General features: G+C 40.6%; 1 protein-coding gene across 2 annotated transcripts in view; it reads left to right on the top strand.

Moving 5' to 3' along the window:
• Window positions 1-10,317: 10,317 nt before the first annotated feature.
• Window positions 10,318-22,319, top strand: part of Pisd (phosphatidylserine decarboxylase) — a 44,593-nt gene continuing 32,591 nt past the window's right edge. Inside the window, exons 1-2 of one of the 2 annotated variants that reach the window (XM_005396319.2) lie at window positions 10,318-10,425; window positions 16,962-17,041. In XM_005396319.2, the coding sequence (XP_005396376.1) occupies window positions 10,361-10,425; window positions 16,962-17,041 (145 nt within the window). In that variant the 5' untranslated portion in view covers window positions 10,318-10,360. Of the gene's footprint in view, window positions 10,426-16,959; window positions 17,042-22,319 lie in introns of those variants that run through there. The other variant, XM_005396318.1, reaches the window with a different exon arrangement.

The raw sequence follows: 22,319 nt of genomic DNA, 5'->3' as shown, positions 1-22,319 counted from the left end.
TCTGTTGTAGCCTTTCTGGTAGCAGAGAAAAAAAAAAAAAAAAAAAAAAGGAATATACCTCACTTGCTGAAAAGATACTTCGGAGACTAAACACAGTGGAATATATTCATTTACTCTTACTTGTTTTTTTGAGATAGGGTCTTACTCTAGTTCAGGCTGGCCTCAAACTTAGCAATCTTCCTGCCTCAGCCTCCTGAGTGCTGGGATTACAGGTGTGCACCACCACACCCATCAAGAAGTGTTATTCTCCCTGAAGATACTCTTTCTCTGTTCAGACCAAAAGTAAGTAAGTACTCACTTTCCCTTCTTGTCTCAGGACTTCCACAAGGAGAAATTCTATCCACGTAGTGTTTGCTGATTGGGAAGCATCCTGCCTGACAGTTACATATCGGCTTGTTGAGTTCCATAATTACTAGGGGAAGAGCCCTCCCCTGCACTTTTGTTTAGAAGACGTAGGCTAATTACCAGTTAAGGCATTATCATTTCTGTAATACCTTTCATCTCAGAGACTGCGTTGGCGAGGCCATCTGAGGTGAGAGGGTGGTCCACACTGACTTTACAATCCTCTCTTGGCGTACGTCTAGGCCAGCTCTACAGTGCGTTCCAGGCCTGTCTGGACAACAGAGCAAGACCTTGCCTCAAAAAAGTAAAAAGGGAAAAAAATCCTCTCGATGGAGGTCAGCCCTCTTCTGTTCATGGAAAACTCATTTCTGTAGTTTATTCCAGGACTTGTATTAGCCAAGCTAGAAATTCCCAATTCTTCAACTTCCAGGATCATAGTTACATTTTTCATAACATCTTTCTCAAACCTCCAGGGTCCCCTTCCTCATCAATAGCTGATAGGTTTGCTTTGCATTTTGCTGAGAAGACAGAAGCCATTTGAACAGAGCAAACTTCCACAGGGACCCTGGCTATTCTGGGTAGATCAGGGATGCCCCCACAGTATGACACGTGCACCTTCTCTCCTTATGTGTGGAACACACTTCACATTTCCGCACGATTCCCTCACTTTACTCAGCTCTTCTCTTTCCCAGATCACCTCCCCTCTGGAACCCCCTTATATTTCTGTGGCACGCCACTTTCCCATCCGTGTTCATCACTGTAGTACAAGCTCCTTGAGATCAGGGGCTTCGTTTTATTCACTCTGATCCTTCCTGGCCCCTCAGACGTCTAGAAGAGTGTTTGATGTATAGCCATTCAGTACGTAAACAACATTTTGGTCAGTGATGACCACATGTACAATATGATCTCATGCAAGTAGAATGGAGCTGAAAATTCCTGTGACCTTGTGAGGTCATAGCCATGGTCGTGCAGGACATTACTCACGGGTTTGTGGTGTTACAAACCTGTGCTACCAGTACAGCATATAAAATCACATACACATTTGATAGTGATATAAATGGCAGTGCTTTATGTATTTACTTTTGTAGTTATTCGAGTGTAATCACAAATTTAAAATGCTTACTATGCAACATACACTGTTACGATGGCACGAACCTCATTTATCTAATGCTTAGTGTATCGTGAACCACTTTTTATGGTACTGGGATTGAACACAAGATCTTCCCACTGAGCTACATCCCCAGCCCTTTTTTGAATTTTTGGTTTGGAGATAGGCTCTCCAAGTTGACTTGTAACCCTTTTGCCTCAGTCTCCCTGAGTGCTGGAGTCACAGGCATGTGCCACCATGCCCAGCTATAACTTTACGTACTTAAGTATTTATATATAGATATAGATACACATACAGACTTTTTTTTTTAAGGTACTGGGAATTGAACCCAGGGCCTTCACAATGAACTCAGCCCTTTATTCATTTTTTATTTTGAAACAGGATCTCACTAAGTCACTGAATTGCCCTTGGAAGTTGAATTCATAATCCTTCCTTGGCTCCCAGAGTGCTGGGATTACAGCCTCACTTTAATATTTTGAAGCATACAACTCAGTGTCACTAAGTACATTCACAATGTCATGCAACCATCACAGCTATTGTCAGAATTTATTCATCGGTCCAGATAAGAACTCAGCAACTATCAGACAGCAACTGTCATTCTGCCATTCTCCCAGCTCCACCATTTCTATTTTTTTTGGTCTCCAAGAATTTACTTATTCTAGATACTCCATAGAAGTGGAATCATGCAGTATTTGACCTTTCATATCTGGTTTATTTCACGGAGCATATCTTTAAGGTTCGCCCCTGTTGTAGCATGTATCAGAAGTACATTCCTTTTTAAAGCTAAGTAATATGTAGATACATTTTTAGACCCATTCATCTGTTGATAGACACTTGGGTTATTTCTGCCTTCTGGTTGTTTAGAAAAGGCTGAAATGAACACTGATGTAACAAAGTATTTGTTCAACCGTCTGATTTTAGTTTACTAAGGTTTATGCCTAGGAATGGAGTTGCTTGAATCAGGTATCTCTATGTTTACCTTTTTTTCCAATTTTTACCAGCATGTACCACCAGGCCTGGCTTGCCATTTATTTTATTTTATTTTATTTTAAAGAATAAAAGAAGGATAACATAATAATAGGGGGGACTTGGCAAATTACAGACAAAATGATAGGAAATTATCAATGGTTATCGTTTTACATATTATTGTCTACAAAATAGTTTCTCAGGAAAACAAATAGACAAATAATAGTGAGTTAGAGACAAAAGAGGTAGGAGATTATCAAGAGTTGTTGTACTATACTTTGGTATCTTCAAAGTGGCTTCTAAAGAAAATAAATAGAGCTATATATGAATGACCTATTGAAAAATCATTAACTATTCTCAATGGTTGTTGTAGGAAACACATAATAATAAACATGCATCCATTTATGAAATAGGATAGGAACATTACAAACTTTACACAGTTATGGATAGATTAGTAGGAAAATATCAATGGCTGCTGTAATACGTGGTGGTATCTTCAGAGTGGTTTCTCAGGAAGACAGAGATATGCAAGAGGGACCTATTAAGTAGTTACAGCCTAAGGGTTGTCAAAAATAGCATATTACCTCCTCACCAGTGACTCCTTTCACTGAGGTATGATGGCTGGAAGGAAGGCCAGGATTGAAAAGAAGGACCGAGAGACTTGCACCTGTGTCTAGCAACAGGCTGTTTTCTTGTTCCTCCATAGTCATGATTACCCAGGGCTCCTCGATGGAGATGACGGTCTGGCCAGAGGGAGAAGGCAGACCATGCCCCAAGCCCTCTCATTCCTGTTGGACTAACTGGTAGCATGGGTCTGAGCTCTGGGGCCTCCACCTCAGAGGGCAGACCGATCTCCAGTGGTCTCCTTTGCATCCAGGGCATGGCCCATGGGGCCTCTTAGGGCAGTTCCTCTTGAGGTGGCCTGGCTTTTAACACTGGTAGCAGATGAATGCAGTTGTCGAGTTCTTCTTGGAGCCCCGGGAATCAGACCTGGGATCTGTTTCTCTTAGTGGTGCAGCAAAAGCAGCTGCTTTTTCTCAGTCTCTTTGTTTTCTCTCCTTGGCCTCCTCCTCATCATGGCTATAGAATACTGAGGAGGCAATTCTTACTAACATCTCAAGTGAGCTATCTGGGGTGAAAGCCATTCTTTGTAGCTTTTTCTCTCCAGCTTCCCATTGCTTTGGGACCCCACAACCAGTTAGTGTCCTCTCCCCAACTTGGCTTGCCATTTTTAATTTTCTTGAGTACAGCTATTCTGATGGGTGGGAAATGGTATCTCATGGTTTTCATTTTCACTTCCTTACTGACTAGTGACAGTACCTTTTTTGTGCTCTTTTGGACTGTTTGTGTGTCTTCTTTGGAAAAATGTTTTTTCAAACTCTGCCTATTTTTAAATTGGGTTGCTCGATAAAGCCATGACAAAAACAAGGGAGAGGATTTGTCTCATGAAATAAATGCAAAAATTCCAAATAAAAATATTAACAAATTGAATTCAGTAATATATAAGGATAATATACTTTAATGAGTAATGCAAGGTTAATTTAACAAATAAAATTCAATGAATGAGTGGATCACCACAGATGAAAGAAGTTGGATCCTTATTCCAGGTGCAAAACTTACATCAAAATGGCTTCAAAACCTATACATAAGATCAGAAATTGTAAAACTCTTAGAAGAAGAAAATGTAGGTATAAATCTTCATGACCTTGAACTTGATAAATGATTCTTAGATATATAGTACTAAGAGCACAGGCCACAAAAGAAAAAGGACTTCATCAAAATTAAAAAATATTCATGCTTCAAAGAATACCATCCAGAAAGTGAAAAGAGAGTGGGAGAATGTATTTGCAAATTGTATGTAAGGGAAAACTCAAAAAAAAAATTCAAAAATGGGCAAAGAACTTAGATATTCCTCCAAAGAAGTTATGTAAATGACCAAAAGCACATGACAAGATCCTCAGCATCATTAGTCATCAGAGGCAAGAAACTATAAAACTCAAATACCACTCCACACATTAGGATGGGTTTTTTTTTTTTTTTTTGTCTTTTTGAGACAAGGTTTCACTATGCAGTTCACACTGGGCTTGAACTCACTTTGTAGCCCAGGCTGGCTTTGAATTTGCAGCAGTTCTCTTGCCTCAGCCTCCCCGAGTTCTGGGATTATAAGTATGCACCATCATTCCTGGCGGAGATTATTTTTTTGAGGATGTGGTAAAACTAGAACGCTTGTGTCTTGCCCTTAGGAATGTAAAATAGTGAGTCTACTTTGGAAAACAATCTGCCCACTCCTCAAACAATAAAACGTAGACTCACCCCTATGCTATGCAGCAGTTCTACTCCTCACTATGTAACTGACAGGAGTGAACACACATGTCCATAAAGTCTCACATATGAATATTTATAGCTGCTGTATTCATAATGGCCAAAAGGTGGAAACAAGTCAGATATCCATCAACTGATGGATGGATAAATAAAATGTAGTACAAACATGCCATGAAATAGTAGTTGATGATTAAATGGGATGAAACACTAACACATGAAACAACGTGGACAAAGCTTGAGATCATTATGTTAAGTGAAAGAAACCGGTTACAAGAGTCCACATATTATGTAATTCCATTCATATGAGAATTCAGAATAGGGAAATCCACAGGGCTAGAAGGTTATTTAGGGACTTGTGAGGCTGGGATGAGAGGACATGGAAATGATAGCTAAACAGTATGGTTATTATTTTTGTCGTGATAAAAATATTCTAAAATTGGTGATAGTTATGTGTATCTGTGTATACAGGAAAAACCATGGAATTTACACTTAAAATGGGTGAGTCGTACAGTATGTGAATTGTATCTCAATACAGCTGTTTAAAAAAGAAAAAGAACAGTGCCTGCCTGGCAAGCGCGAGGTTGTGAGTTTGATTCCTGGTACCGGAAGAAAAAAAAAAAGTAAAGAAATGTAATTTACCAAATTAATAGAATTAGGAAAAAACCCAATAACACATGCTTAATAGATGCCCAAAATACATTTGATAAATACTCATTTATAATAAAAATCTTATGGATGCTGGGTGTGGTGCTTGAAATTCCAGCAGTCTGGGAGGCTGAGGCAGGAGGATCTCAAGTTCAAGGCTATCCTGGGCAATTTAACAACCTAGTGAGACCCTCTCTTAAAATACAAAAGAAGGGGCTGGGCATATAGCTCAGTGGCAAAAGCACTTGCTTGGCAAGCGCAAGGTCGTGAGTTTAATCCCCGGTACCGCAAAAGAAAAGAAAAGAAAAGAAAAGAAAAGAAAAAGGACTGAGGATATAGCTCAATGTGAAGGTCCTGAGTTCAATCCTCAGTATCACAAAGACAAAAACAAGAAACCCTATGCATAATGGAATATGAGGAAATCTTTTACTCAGACACAGGATTATCTACCATAACCACTCATACAAACAGCATATGAGGGCTGGGGATATAGCTCAGTGGCACAAATGCCTGCCTGGTAAGCATAAGGTCCTGAGTTTGATTTTTGGTACAAAAAAAACCACCAAAAAACCTACAAACAGCATATGAGATACAAGTTCAAATGTAAATATCACATACATTTCTACATTACAGCCACAAATTAATAGAAATGAAAAATGTTAAATAGCTTCATTGAGTTCATATACCATGGTCTTTCATTTTAAGTGTAAAATTCAATTGTTTTTATAATACACTCACAGATTTGTGCAACTATCACCATGGTCAGTTTTAGAACACTTTTTATCACCTCCAAAGAAATCCCACACCCTTTAGTTATCAGCCCTATCCCCTCTTTTCCTGACTCCCCAGCCCTAAGGATTCCCTAATGTACTTTTTGTCTCTGTACATTTCCTGTTCCAGAATTTTATTTTGTTTTGTTTTGAAATAAGGTCTTGCTATGCAGTTCAGGCTGGCCTTGAACTCACTGTGTAGCTCAGGCTGGCCTCAAACTTTGCAGCAATCCTCCTGCCTCAGCCTCCTCAGGGCTAGGATTATAAGTGTGCACCACAATGCCTGGCCCACATTATAGGATTATAATGTTGCCACAAACATTCATCATTTCCAGGCCAGCCTCAACTACATAGTAAGACCCTGTGCCCCTCTGCAAAAAATACATATCTATGACTAGAATTGTTGGGTTGTGTCCGGATGACTCTATGTTTAGTCATTCAAGGAACTGCCATGTTGTTTTCCAAAGTTACTGCAGTATTTTACATTCCTATCAGCAGTATATGATGGTTCTGATTTCACTTGTTATCAGTGAACTGTTAAAAATTGTGGTAAATAATGTTTATATTCCTTGTGGGAAGTTGGTACTAATAAACTAAAATTTTTTAAAATTGTGGTAAAATATACATAAAATAAAATTTAACGTTGTAACCATTTTGAAGTGTGTAATTCAGAGACATGAAGTACTTTTTTCGTGTTAGGCAACTGTCATCACTACCCACTTCCAGAACTTTTTCTTCACACCAAATTCTGTACTCACTAAACAATAATTCCTCATCCACTCGTGTAACATCTATTATACTTTCTGTGTTTATGAACTTGACTATTTTGGGCATTTGATATAAATAGCATCAGATACTTGTTAAAACATTTTGTGTTTGGCTAATTTCACTTAGTAAACTATTTTCAAGGTTTAGTCATGCTATGGCATGTATTAAGTACTTCATTCCTTTCTATAGCAAATAATATTCCATTATATGGATATAACACGTTTTTTGTTTTGTGCGTATGCTTATTTTATTTTTTTTGTCTTTTTGAGACAGGGTCTTGGTATGTAGTTCAGGCTGGCCTTGAGCTCACTGTGTAGCCCAAACTGTTCTTGAACTTGCAACAATCCTCCTGCCTCAGCCTCCCAAGTGCTGGGATTACAGGTGTGCGCCACCATACCCAACTTGTACGCTTGTGTCTTGAGTCTGGATCTCACTGTGTTACCTAGGCTGATTTAAACTCCATGAGCTCAAGGTATGATTCTGCCTCAACCTCCAAAGAAACCAGAACTACTCAGCACTAAGCTCGTATCTGACCTAGCACATTGTGTTTACATGTTCTTTTCATTCAATGTTTTGGTCATTATGTACAAGTATCTACTTCTCTTTTCACAATTCTTTTGGATATAATTTAGGAATGAAATGGTAAGATCAATGTTAAATTCTGTGTTTACATGTTGTTATCTTTAAATTAGTTACTCAGAGTACAAGATATAGGCATTTAATTGTCAAAACAATATTAGCACAAAACTTTCTTTTCAGTGAACTAAGAGAAATTAGTAGTATAGCTACCTTGTATATATATTCTTTTGCTTTTCCCTTCCTTTCCCCCATCCCAGTTTCTCTTTCATTTTGAACAGTTTCTTCCCATTTCACATTATCTGTTGTACATTTCTGATCTTATTTACTCTTTCAGTTTCTCACACTAGGGTGACAATATGATGTTTACAGGTAAGCCTGATTTATTTCACTTATGAGTATGGTCTCAAGTTGCATACATTTACCTATAAAAGTTTCAAGTTTATCCTTCTTTATAGCTGAGTAGTACTCCATTGTATAAAAAGACTGTTATCTTTTTTATCAATTCCTTGGTTGATGGGCATTTGGGTTGCTTCCAAGATTTAGCTATTACAAATTATGCTGTTATAAACATGGCTGCACATATATCACTGTGTTATGATGTTTTAAGTTCTCTTGGGAAGATTCCCAGAAAGGGAATAGCTGGGTCAAATGGAAACTCCAGTCCTAGTTTTTTGAGGGATCTCCATACTGATTTCCACAGTGGTTGCACCAGTCTACACTCCCACCAGCAGTGGAGAAGGGTTCTATGTTTAACTTCTTGAGAAACCAACACATTGTTTTCTACAGGAGCTGTATTTTACATTTCTAATAACAATACATGAAGGTTCTAATTTTCCCATATTCTTGCCAACATTTGTTATTTTTTACTAAAAAAATAACACATCCTAGTAGGGATAAGGTGTATCTTATTGTGACTTTGGTTTGCACTTCCCTAATGACTGGTGGTGAGCATATTTTGTGTTGTTACTGACCACTTGTCCATCTTATTTGGAGAAATATTCATTTGCCCACATTTAAATTTTTTTCCATTGTTGAGTTTTAGGAAGTCTTCATGTATTCTGGATTCTACACCCTTACTGGTGATACAATCTGCAAATATTTTGTCCCATTCTGCAAGGTATCTTTTACACTTTTTTTTTTTTTGGTACTTTGAGACAGGTTCTCACTATGCAGTCCAGCCTGGCCTTGAGCTCCTTTGTAGCCCAGGCTGGCCTCCAACTCACAACCATCCTCCTGCCTCAGCCTCCCGAGTGCTGGTATTACAGGTGTGTGCCACCACGTTCTCTTACTCTTCTACCTCTCATTTTATTTCATTTTTTGTGGGTACTGGAAATTGAACTCAGTACCTTGCACCTACCAGGCAGGCACTGCACCACTCAGCTATAACCCTGGCCCCTCACCTCTCATTTTAAAATAAACTTTTGGGCACTTTTTAGCTTGTCTTGTCCAATTCCTTGGCCGAGGTAAGAAGGACCTGGAATGCTTTTATTTGGCAAACCATCTTCTAAGTAACCTCTGGGCAATATGTGGCTTTGTTTTCCCCAGTACCCTTTATTTTTAAATAACTTCCCCCACTTTTGTGACTTACTGCCCTTAATTGGACAGCAAATCAATTATGGTTTTCTTTCCCATCCTTTTTCCTACCCCTTCCCCTTGTAACTCCCTTCTTTTCCTCCTGCATTTGATTTTTTGAGACAGGGTCTTGCTGTGTTGATCAGGCTAGCCTTGCACTCACTATGCAGTCCAGGTTGGCTTTGATGATGTGATCCCCCTGCCTGTTCTGAGATTACAAGCCTGTGCCACCAGGCCCGGTTCAATTCTACATATATATTTTTTTCTTCACGTTTTTGAAAACCACAAGAGGAGTTGTTTTCTCTCCAGCGGGTAGGTGTTAGTTATGCGCCGGTTGAATTTGAATAATTGCACAGATAAAATTGCAAGCATGAGCCAGAATATCCCCTTTCCTGTGTCAAAGGTTTATAGACAGCTGTGATTGGCAGCTTAGCAGCGGGGAAAAAAAATCGAGGCTATATTCCTTCATTTTTTGGACCCAAATTCAACCAGGTTCTAGTCAAAGGGCTTTAAAAAGGAAGACTTCATATCATGGGTTTTGGAATCAGCGACATATATTCAGATTCTCACTTTTGTACTTTATGGGACCCTGACTTCATCCTGGTTAGGTGCCCTTGAGAATGCTATTTCATCGCCCTGAGCCTCGGGTGCTCATCTTTAAGATGGGATAATGTTTAAGCGTAGTTGCGGATCTCCAAGTCAGTGCTTAGTAAAAAGTGGCAGGTACTAGTAAAAATTCGTTTTCCCCTTAAAACTGAAGAGAGCAGGAGCAAAGCGTCATCCAGGCACCTAGCTGACCGCTTAGTTGTATTTCTAGGGGATCCAAGACCGGTTGCCTATAGTCTCCCTCGCAACACAGGAGTGGGAGCTAAGGCGGCAGGCAGGTAGGTGCTTACAGCAGAACCTGCCGCTTAGTAAACGGCAGCTGAGTCGTGGATACACGTGTAAACGAGCGAGTTAGGTCAGCGGGTCCGACTTTCTCGAATCTTGAGTAATTCATTTTCCAGGTACATGCAGAAAGGCGTTCCAGAAAGAAGAAGGAAAACTAGCAAGGCTGCGCCCAGACCAAAGCTTAGCTCATCGGGTACCCCCACCGCCCAAACTTGTCTGACAGGTTTCGGAAGCGCAAAACTAGGGAAACAGGTAGATAACCATAGGACGCAGATTATTGGTTCCGCCCCCAGCCCTTCGCGTTTCTCATTGGCCCTGCGAACCCGAGCCTCATGACGTCACACGCCCGGCCCGGCGTGAGAAAGGGGGGCGTGGTCGGCGGAGAGGAGGAGACAAGATGGCGGCGTCCGTGGGCCACCGGTGTCTGCGGTTTCTGCGCGGGATCGTGCCGTGGCGGACCAGGTACAACAGGGCGGGGGGCGACCCGAGCCCTGCCACGGGCGGGGGAAGAGTCGTTCCTCTATCGCGGGTTTGTTCTGAGGAGGGCTGGAGCAGAGAAAGCCGCCTTGCCCTCGAGTTCGGAGGCAGGTGTCACCGCCGCGGTCACAGGGTGGTCCAGATTAAGTGGCGCTGTGACCTCAACGCTCGGGCTTTACCATTCTAGCGAGGTCGACTTGCACAAGGGGCAGCAGAACAGATGGAACAGGGTGCCTGTCTGCCTGTCTGCCTGTCTGCCTGTCTGTCTGTCACTAGAGTGAAGCGGAACCGAACGCCTTTATCTCGGGTGTTCGCGTTCCTGGCTGGCAGCGTGCTGTGGGCAGAGCCGTGGAGTGAGGCCCACGAGGGCCGCTTTCACTGCGGGTTCTTCGTCTTTTGAAGTGAGACGAGATTTGCTCATCTCCACGTAGCCTAAGATGGGGGTCTTGAGGACCTTGGTGACCCCCTAGCTCTTCTTCCAAATCTTATAAGTCCTGATTGTTCTTTTTGGAGTTGATTAGATTCAGGTCCCTCCCAGAGAGGGGCGGATTTGCTCAGGTTCACCCAGCCAGTTAGCAATAGAGCCGAGATTCTCGCTCAGGTGCCTGTCTGTCTCTGGCAAGGACCTTTCCCCCAAGCTGCTCAGCGAGAGGGCAGTTGTTGTAGAGAAATAGCTTGGGGGGATTTGGACTCACAAAAAAGGGATTAAAATATTGGTAGCTATGACTCAAGAGTTCGCTACAAGGTGTCATTTCAAAGAGCTAAGGTTGCCGGGCGTGGTGGCGAGGCCTGTAATCCAAGGACTCGGGTGGCTGAGGCAGGAGGGTCAACGTGAATTCGAGACCAGCCTGAGCTACAAAGTGAGCTCAAGGCCAGCCTGAACTGCATAGCGAGACCCTGCCTCAAAAAGACAGGAAAAAAAAACAACCCAAAACACCAAAGAGCTAAGGTTTTTTTGGGACTCTGTGTGTGTGCGTGTGTGTGTGTGTGTGTGTGTGTGTGTGTGTGTGTGTGTGTCTTTTTCAGACAGGGTCTTACTATGCAGTTCAGGCTGGCGTTGAGCTCACTTTGTAGCCCAGGCTGATCTGAAACTCGCAATGATCCTCCTGCCTCAGCCTCCCGGTTGCTGGGATTACAGGCCTGCACCACCACACCCGGCACTTTTGTGTTTCTAACAGGGTTTGTTTTGTCAGTGTTGGCCAAAGCTTGTGCTGTGACCAAGAGGTGACATCGCTTTAGTTTGAGAGAATAAAAGGGTGTTAGATTTGGACTGAGAAATGAAAGCTTCTTTATTCCATCATTAATTATTCCAAAATGGTGTAGTTCCCTCAGGAGGGGGCTCTGCAGTATGGTGACTAACTTAGGATGTGGACGGGAAGCTCTTGTTTTCAGGACTATTACCAGATGTTTTACTTCTGAGTCAGTCATACTTCATCTAAAGTATGTCATGCACTGGATAGTCTAAAAGATCATACTCCCGAATTTTTCTTAAATGATGGTGAGGAGGATGTGCCTCAGCATCATCGAGAAAGGGAAAGAAAAAATAAAAGCCATATTTTAATACAACTTAGGTAGATAAGACTGGATTTACTGATTTTTTTTGTTTTTGTTTTTGTTTTTTTGGGTTTTTAATTTTTTGGTTTTTTTGAGACAAGGTTTCGCTGTGTAGCCCAGACTGGCCATGAACTTGCTTCCACCTGCCTAAGCCTCCTGACTGCTGGGATTACAGGTGCATGCCACCTGGCAAGACTGGACTTAAAAGTAGTGAGTGAAAAGTATGAGGATTGCCTATAAAATGAACTTTTAATTTTCAAAAATATTATATATCAAGATAGAAACGATTTTGATAAGGGACAGGAATATAGCTCAGCGGCATAAGCACCTGCCTGGTAAGTGCAAGGTCCTGAGTTTGATTCCTGGTATCAAAAAAAGAAAAAAAAAAGAAAAAAGAAATAAAATACTTGACCTGAAGTCTTCCTTTAGGCTGGGCATGGTGGCGCATGCCTGAGACCAGAGGATCTTTGTGAGTTCAAGACCAGCCTGGGCTACAAAGTGAGGTCCAGCCCAGCCTGAACTGTGTAGCAAGACACTGTCTCAAAAAGACAAAAAAGAAAAGAAACTATGTCGATACATAGAAAGGCAAAGCCTGATAACATTTCCATAAATTTTAAGTAAAGCAATATCTATGAGACATGTAGATGGAAGGCTCATTGTGGGGAAATCCTTCAATAAATGCATGATGTGGGACAGAACAAAGAAAAAAATATCTTGGGTGATAATTTAGGGCCATGGTTTTCAAACTCATAAGAGAATGGATTAGGATGTTTGTTAGAAATAGACATTCAGAGAAATGCTCCCACCTTACAGCCAATTTCAGAATTAGTCAATTTCAGAATTAGTAGGTGTAGTTTGGGGCCCTCACAACTGTAGTTTTTATAAGTACCCTGGATAATTCTTAGGTTTAAGCAAGTCTGGACTGTAATATACTTAGGGAGCGGTTGCTTGCACAAGATTTCCATCAGAAATATTTATGGCATCTCTGTCATTATAAACCACAGTGTCAGGGACCATGGAACAAAGAGAAGAAGGCAAGGAAATTAAGAATTAAGATATATTTGAAATAGGCCTGTGTTCAAAGAGCTTTACAGTTTAGAGGAGCATTGCACTAAATATTCTAGTACAAGGTAGAATGTGGGTTAAAGCCTTCAAAAGTTCTGCAAGTTCGATTTTTTTTTGCCACCTTTAGCCATTGGTTTAAGATTTATAGTTACATAACAAAATCTAAGGCAAATCAGAAAATTATATATGTGGGTAAATACCCACTCAATAGAGTTATTTTACCCTGGTGGGTCAGGGGGAGGATTTTAAAGGGATAGAGAAAAAAATAGGGAAATAAAAGAAGAGACAAATTAGAAGCAGGGGTGAAGGACAGTGGAAGAGTACCCAAGCTTCAGAAAACTGGTGAAGAAGAAAGGAGGGAAAAAAAGAAAGAAAAAAACAAGAACAAAACAAAGAACCAGGCATGGTGGTGCATGCCTGTAATCCCACACTTGGGAGGCTGAGATAGGAGGATTGTTGTGAGTTTGAGGCCAGCCTGGGCTACAAAGTGAGTTCAAGACCAGCTTGAACTGCAGAGTGAGACCGTGTCTCAAAAAGACAAAAAAAAAAAGGAAATTAAAAACAATATTCAGACTCATGAAAAAGCAAAAACAAGAAAAAACAGTAACAGGGGCTTGTGCTGTTTCATTTTTAGAGCTGAGCCGAGGTGAGGAAGGGTTAATAAGAAGTATCTGCTAGACTTCAAGATTTCAGAAAAGGTGAGAGTATAATGCACTTTTTAGTCCAGCCTAGAAGCAGCAGATTGACAAACCTATTAACTACAGAAATTTTCCTTTTGAGAAATATGATACAAATATTGGGGAAGATGGGCATGGTGGCAATGGCTGTAATCCCAGCCCTCAGGAAGCTGAGACAGGAGGATCACCTTCAGTTCAAGGCGAGTCTGATTTCCTAATGGGTTCAAGGCCAGCTGAACTGTATAGTGAGACCCTGTCTCAAAAACAAAAACAAAATCCAAAAGCAAAGAACAAATACTGGGGAAAACTTGCACTTCTTCACTAAGGATAGGAGAGGGGCTGGGGATTTAGCTCAGCGGCACAGCACCTGCCTGGCAAGCGCAAGGTCGTGAGTTCAATTCCTGGTACTGGAAGAAAAACAGAACAAAACAAAAACTAAGGATAGGAGAGTTGTTACAAGTTAAAAACTCTTGTGATGCTCCCTTGGACTTCATCAGTTTTACATTTTTGTATTATGAGTAAGATACAGAAAACATAGATTCATGGTTTGAGAAGGCCAACTTGGAGAATAAATTTCTTGGGAAAAATGGGACAGAGCTTTTTCAGAGCAAAAATAGATCTTCAGCAAGCTAGTCTCACACCTTTGAGATCAGTTGAGAACACTTACCATACAGAGGCAGAAAAAGGGGAAAACTAAAGTTTTCCCTGGTATTTGTTCTTTGCTTATGGAACATTCTAATTCATCAAATGCTTGTTGCAGGGCCAGGGATATAGTTCAGTGGCACAGTTACTGCCTAGCAAGGGCAAAGTCCTGAGTTCAATTCCTGGTACCAATAGTAATAATAATAATAATGCTTGCTGCACCCTGGAACCAATTCAAGAAATATTCTAGGCCAACCTCAGAGGATATCTCTTAGACTAATATTTTGCTCAGAAGGATTTGGAGAAGAAAAAACCCCATGTTCAGATGAAAGCAAAGAGATGTGCCATTCCTGTAATCAGTGAAATTCTACCTTCAGAAAAAATGAAAGAAGCCAGAGGAAGAGGAAGAGGGTAGTGCTCAAAAGATACTTCCAAACAGAATGAATTTGCCCCAGAGGAAGCCAAAGGCAAACATACAATGCCTCACGTATGAACTATAAGGCCAAAGGTTCTCAGAAGTACTGAGGAATATGTCCAGAAATAAAGATAAATCTTAAAACAAACAAACAAACAAACAAACAAACAAACAGAAAAAAAGAATAAAGAAGTTTTTCTGTGATTTCAAGCCTGTGGTTATCTTCTGGGGTCTACAGTTATGTGGCAGTGTCCATTTCAGAGTGTGACTGCTCTCCATGGTAGACAAAGGAGGCAGTCAGACACATGCTGGCTAATCCCAGGAAGCCTGCTGAAGCCCGCAGCAGCCTGCAGCAGGATGAGAACAGAGTGACAGTTCTGGTACTTTTTCTTTTCTTTTTTATTGATACATTTTATTTTTTAATTGGTATGTTTTAGGTATACATGGTGCTAATACTCATTATAGGGAATTTGTGCCTGTACATGATAGATCTTGCTGCTGCTTTTTTTCCCATTCCCCTCCCCTCCCTTCAACCCCTCTTCCCCTCCTTATTTACAAAAGCTTCGCTTTCTTTTTCTTTTTCTTTTTCTTTTTTTCTATTCTGGTAGGTCCTATTTTTACAGGTAGAGAAATCAAGGCTTAGAGTTAAAGACATTTCCTTAAAAGAAAAAGAAAAAAAAGAAATTCCCTAAGGCTACACAGCTGATAAGTGACAGTTCTGGGCTTTGAGCCAAACACAGAGTTGAACGCTTAATCATGTGAAACTGAAGCGTTATCTGAATTAGAAGTAGGGTGTTTGGTCTTTGATTAAGAGAAAATCCAGTTGTTAACTAAACATTGCTTTACTTGCTGCATGGTCCTTTATTGCTCCTGGAGATATGTCTGATTTCTCCCAGTGAAAATGAAACAAAAAAGAAAGAAACTGAATCAAAAATAATTACTTCTAGTTCTTGAAGCTGTGAAACTAATTGGCAGGTTTTTTTTTCTCAGAATCTTGAAGTCTGTTCATTCTGTCAGTGTTGCTTTTGTGGCAGGTCAGGCACAAAAGATAAATAAAAAAAAAATTCTAATCGGGTGTGGTGGCACACTCCTGTAATTCTAGCACTTGGGAGGATGAGGCAGGAGGATCACCACAAATTTGGATTTGAGGCTAGCCTTGAATTACATAATGAGATCCTGTCTAAAAGAAAAATCTGAACCAGTTGAACCAATTAGATTTGAAGTAGATTGGAATAGCTTAACGTGGTTTGATTGTGCCATGTTTTTCACTAGTTTAAACATTGAGTGAGGGGTCTTTTTTTTTTTTTCGCAGCAGGTTCTCGCTTTGTAGTCCAGGCGGGCCTTGAATTTACTATGTGCCTAGGCTGGCCTAAAACTTGCGGCAATCTTCCTGCCTCAGCCTCCCAAGTACTGGGATTACAGTTATGCACTACCATGCCCGGCCTACTACAAACATTTAAATGTTAAAATTTCAACCACCAGCAATATTACACTCTAAGACAGTAGAGGATTGAATTTTTACAAGTCTGCATACAGCTCTTCTTTTGTGGCGGAAGCACTGGTTTCATGTACAAGTGCTAGTTTTCCTGCTTATTATGATCTTATCCTTAATTTTAAAAATTTTTATTGTGAAATAATTTTAGACTTACAGAAAGTTATAGAAGTAGTACATAGAAATCCCAAATACTGTTTACTCAGATTCCTCAAATGTCAGGCATATTTGCTTTGTCACTTTGTCTTTCCCTGTATGTATGTGTATGTGTGTGTATGTATTTTTTTTTGGAACACTTGAGTGCCTTGCAGACGTGATGACTCTACCTTTAAATATTGCAGACTTTTCTAGAAGGACATTTTCCTAGATAACCATAGTATGGTTGAAAACCTAGAAATTAATAGTACTGGTACAGTACTGTTACTGTGTCTATAAAGCATGTTTAAAAGTCGCCAATTAATAACTAATTTAATTTTTAATCTTTCTCTCTCTCTCCCTCTCTCTCTCTCTCTGTCTTTCTTTCTTCCTTTCATGTTGGGAATCAAACCCAGGGCTTTATTTATTACCAGCAAGTGATCAGTATGCAGCTACATCCCCAGTTCTTTTTTTTTTTTTTTAGGTTCTTATTTTTAATTTTAAGGTAAATATTTAACAGTTCATTTTTGCTTGATTGTAGCCTTCCTCACTGTGAAAACGCTGCCCTGAGCCATTTCCTCCAGTCCTTCTGGAAGGTGCCTCTTCGAGCCATTAACACAGGTAAAGACCAGTTAGAGGTGGTGATAGCTCTGTGCCTTACTTTGCTCAGCTGTAAATTGGGATGAACATAGGGGTCGTTGTTAGAATAAATGAAATTATGTGAAGTGTGTTAGAGTCGTTAGAGTACCTGGCATGTGATCACCACTACTTTCATTTTTACTGGCTGCATAGTACTCTGTTGTATCATTGTACCCTTTATGGTTGGACATTTAAGTTTCTAGTCTTTTTCTGTCATAGACAATCTTATAGTAACGTCTTTGTGCATCTTCAGGATAAATTTGTAGAGGTAGAATTACTGAGTGGAAAGGTTTGTGTATTTAACTGTATGTATGTATGTATTTATTTATTTATTTTGAGACATTCTCACTGTGTAGTTGAAGCTGACCTTGAACTTACTATATGGCCCACATTAGCTTTGAGCTCACACAATCTTCCTATCTCAGCCTCCTAAGAGCTAGGATTATAAGTGTGTGCCATCATGCCTGGCCTATATTTTGTTACTTAAGCCAAATTTCTCTTCAAAGAGGGTTGCCCCAGTTTACACTTGAGCAGGAAATGCTAGTGATAAGGCACTTCCCACTCCCCCATCAACAGTGTGGACTATGAACTTTATGGTCTCCTAAGAAGCTATTTGAACCCCTACAAAGATGTGTATTGTCTTTGTTATCTAAATATCCTTTTGATTGTAACATACTAAAAGCTGTTTTTTTTAACTTCTTGATAAGACTACTTTGGGAATAAAATGAGTCAGTTAATGAGAACAGTACACAGGCTATTATCAGAACGGTAATTAATAAGAACTCGTTTGGGTGTTATTTAATTAGGACTTGCATGCTAGAACATGTAGGAATAACATGAAGAGTGGAGAGAGAGCCTCAGAAATGAAGGTATAATCTTGCTGTGTAAGAAAAGCACTGTGCTTTTATGAACTGCTTAGTTCAGAAGAGAGGTGGCCAGAAGTAGAGGCTGATCTCTATTTACCACCCTACTTTGAAAAGAGAAAGACCTTTGAATAAGGAGAGAACCATGGAGCAGAAAGCAGTCAGTGGAGTATGACAAGTCATGCTGGGCTTCTGGCTCGGTGTGGAGGCTACAACAGTTTGCTCATCACCACAGGTATTTCTTGCTTTTTCCTGACCTATCCTGGAGATTGAGCCCAGGGCCTACGCACAGCCAGGCAAGTACTCTATCCCAAAATAAAATTTTAAAAATTGGTTTTGTTCTTTTATTGTTTTTTGAAACAGAATCTCAGTATAGTTCAGGCTGGTCTTGCACTCACTTTGTGTCCTAGGTTGGCCTTGAACTCACAGTGATCCTCTTGCCTAAGCTTTATATGTGCTGAGATTTCAGGCCCGTGCCACCTGTGCTGAGATTTCAGGCCCGTGCCACCACACCCAGCTCCTTTTTTTTTTTTTTTTTAAGTTTTAATTTAAAACATTTTTTATTTTGAGACAGAGTCTTGCCAAGTTGCTTTGGCTTCAAATTTTGAGATTTGCATGCCTCAGCCTTGCTTTTTGGGAAGTCTGTCCTTCTTGGTTAGAGATGCAATATTTATTCATTCATTCATTCATTCATTCATTCATTTACTTATTTATTTATTTGAGACAGGATTTCTCTATGTAGTTCAGGTTGGACTTGAACTTACTTATGTAGCCCAGTAGCTGGCATCAAATTCATGGCAATCCTCCTGCCTCAGCCTCCTAAGTGCTAGGATTACAGGCACGTGCCACGAAACCCAGCAAGATACACTGTTTAGTTGTTAAGTTAGCAGTAATTACATAGGGGTTCATTAGCAGTAATTACATAATAGCAACAATTAATGACATCTACACTAACGCATTTAAAAAGAGTTGGGCATAGTGGTGCATGCCTGTAATCCCAGGACTTGGGAGGCTGACCTGGGAGTATCATAATTTTGAGGCTACAGTGAGAGCCTATTTCAAAAAACAAATGTTAAAAAAAGAAAAGAAAAAAGAAACCAATACCAAGCACTGAAATGTGATATGGGGAATACGATTTCCTTCCAATAAGAGTGTGCTCTTTTGTTTTACATAGGCTATTGATAATTCAGCTCATCAGTTTTTTAAAAATTGTGTATATTTAAGGTATAATATAACATGTTTTGATATACTTATCTTGATATACATAGTGGAGCAATTACTGCAGTAAGGAAATTAATATACCCGTAATCTCATATAGTTTCATTTTTTTCCTACCTCCCTTCTTTCTACCCTTCTTTTCTCTGTTCCTTCCTTTTTTCTTCACTCTTTCCTCCCCTCTTTGCTCTTTCCCTCCCTAAATTCTACTCTTTTTGCATATTACCAGTATACAATGCAATGGTAGTTACATAGTTAACTATAATCCTCATCTGTACATTAGATTCCTATACAGTTAGATTCCTCTGTTCCCTTTGACTGACATCTTTCCATTCTTACTTACCTCCGTTAATTCATTCTTTTGTTTGTTTGTTTACTGTGGTACCTGGATTAAACACAGGACCTCACATATGCCGAGCAAATGCTCTCCCACCGAGCTATATCTGTAGCCTATTTTATTTTTTGTGACAAGGGTCCCACTAGTAGGCCCAGGCTGTCTTCAACCTGTGATCATCCTGCCTCAGCTTGAATTGTAGGTGCAGCTGGAATTATAGGTGTGTGCCATGGTACCTAGCCTTTATTTTTTTTGGTATCGGATATCAAACCCAGGGCCTTGTGCATGCCAGGAACGTCCTGTGCTACTAAGGTATATCCTTAGACCCCAGCCACCTTTTTAGATTCCACATATAAGTGAGATCATGCAGTCTGTTTCTTTGTCTGTTTCTGTCTCTGGGTTATGTCACTTACCATAATGTCCTCTAGATTTATCCATCTTGTCATAAATAGCAATTTTCCTTCTCCCCCACCTCCTCCTCTTTTTTGTGTGTGTTTTGAGACAAGGTCTCACTACGTAGTTCAGACTGGCCTGAACTCACTGTGTAGCCCAGGCTGGGCTTGAACTCACAGTGATCTTCCTCCCTCAGCTTCCCAGAGTACGTGTGCCACCACGCCCATCCAGATCTTCCTTCTTTTAAAGACCAAGTAATTCCATTGTATGTATGTGAGAGTTAAAAAAAAGAAGTGGGGCATGGTAGTGCATGCTGTAATACCAGCACTTTGGGAGGCTGAGGCAGAAAGACGACAAGTTCAATCCCAGCCTGTTTAATTTAGGGACTTAGCAAGACCCTTTCTCAAAGTAAAAAAAAAATATGCACACTGGTATGAGCCCAGTGCAGTCTCTGGGCTCAATCCTTAGAACCCCAAAAGGAAAAAAAAAATAGCTCTATTGAGATATAATTCTTATGCCATAAAATTTGCCCTTTTAAGTGTACAGTTCAGGGTTTTTAAAATTTTTCCAGAATTATGCAAACTTTACCATTTGTCCTCACAATAAAAACATTACCCTTTAAACTGTCACCCCACATTTCTGCCTATCCCTGGTAACCACTAATTCACTTTTTTGGGGGTCTTTTTGAGACAGGGTCTCGATATGCAGTTCAGGCTGGCCTTGAGCTCACTTCGTAGCCCAGGCTGGTTTCAAACTCAGAACAATCCTCCTACCTCAGCCTCCTGAGCGCTGGGATTACAGGGGTGCACCACGACACCTGGCAGCCACTAGTTCACTTTATGACCACAGATTTGCCAATTGTGGACACTTTCTATATAAACAGAATCATATAATATGCTGCAGGGCTGGCTTTTTTTTAACGTAATGTTTTCAAGGTTTATGCAATAGCATGTGCCAATACTTCATTCCTTTTTATTTGAAAATAGTATTCTATTGTATTATACCACATTTTATCTGTTCATTAGTTGATGAACATCTGGCTATTTTTGGCTATTATGAATAGTTCTGCTAGTGAATATTAAGGTCTGAGTTTTTATATGTACATGTTTTTAGTTCTCTTAGGAGTATGTCAAAGAGGGGGCTTGCTGGGTCATATGACAACTTGTTTCCTGTTTCTTCTTTTTACTTTGCTGGGGATCGAAACTGGGACTTTGTGTTTAACTCTGGGGGGGGAGTTTTGGTACTGGGAATTAAACTCGGGACCTAGCACTTGCCAGGCAGGCACTGTGCTGCTGAGCTATATCCCTGACCCTTAGCTTGGTGAGGTTCTGCCAAACTGTTTTTCAAAGTGTGGCCCCCATTTTGTATTCATACCAGCAGTGCTTGAGGGTCTTTACATATTATTTCCAACATTTATCTTTCTAATCATAGCCATCCTAGTGAGAGTGCAATGGTATCTCATTGTGGGTGTTGGGTTTTTTTTTTGTTTTGTTTTTGTTTTCCTTTTTGAGACAGGGTCTCGCTGTGCAGTTCAGGCTGGCCTTGAGCTCACTTTGTAGCCCAGGCTGGTCTCAAACTTGCAACAATCCTCCTGCCTCAGCCTCCCGAGTGCTGGGATTACAGGCGTGCGCTACCATGGCCGGCTTCATTGTGTTTTTGATGTATATTTCCCTAACTACTAATAATTTTATCTTGGTTTGCTAGTGCTGCCGTAACAGAGTGCCATAAACAGGGTGGCTTAACTAGTAGAAATGTATTGTCTGGCAATTGTAGAAGCTAGAAGTCTGAGGTCAGGGGGTTAGCTGCGGGCTGGGAAGCAGAGCTGTTCCATGCCTCTTGCCTCATTTCCAGTGGTTTGCTGGCTATATTTGGCATTTATTGCTTATAGAAGCATCACTCTGATACCTGCCTTCACCTTCACATGATATTCTACCTATGTACATGTCTGTTTCCAGATTTTCCCATATTTACTTTTATCCATGCATCCATGCATCCATCCATCCATCCCTCTGCATGTGCATGTGTGCACGCACACGTGTGTGACTCAGTATTGAATACAGGGAATGCTGAGCTCCCCTGCCACCCTTGGCAGTACTAGGTATTGAACTCAGGGCTTTGGGCATCCTAAGCAAGTAGACAAAGTACTTTAAAACTGAACTATGTCCTCAGCCTCACCCCCAGTTTGCCACCCATGTTTGTTTGGTTTTTATTTTTGTCAGAGTCTCTCTGAATGCCCCAGGCTGGTCTGAAACATGCAATATCTTGCCTTGGCCTGCCGAGTAGCTGGGATTAGGCCAGCCTGGGTTATGTAGTGAGTTCAAGGCCAGTCTGAACTACACAGTGAGACCCTGTCTCAAAAAACCAAAACAGAGGGGCTGGGGATTTAGCTCAGCGGCAAAGCGCCTGCCTGGCAAGCGCAAGGTCGTGAGTTCGGTTCCCAGTACCGGAGAAAAAC

This window comes from Chinchilla lanigera, unplaced genomic scaffold (genome assembly GCF_000276665.1).
Source record: "Chinchilla lanigera isolate Chin_1 unplaced genomic scaffold, ChiLan1.0 scaffold00054, whole genome shotgun sequence".
Classification (NCBI taxonomy): domain Eukaryota; kingdom Metazoa; phylum Chordata; class Mammalia; order Rodentia; family Chinchillidae; genus Chinchilla; species Chinchilla lanigera.
Note: the sequence above shows the minus strand (reverse complement) of the source record. Positions and strands in the feature narration are given on the sequence as shown.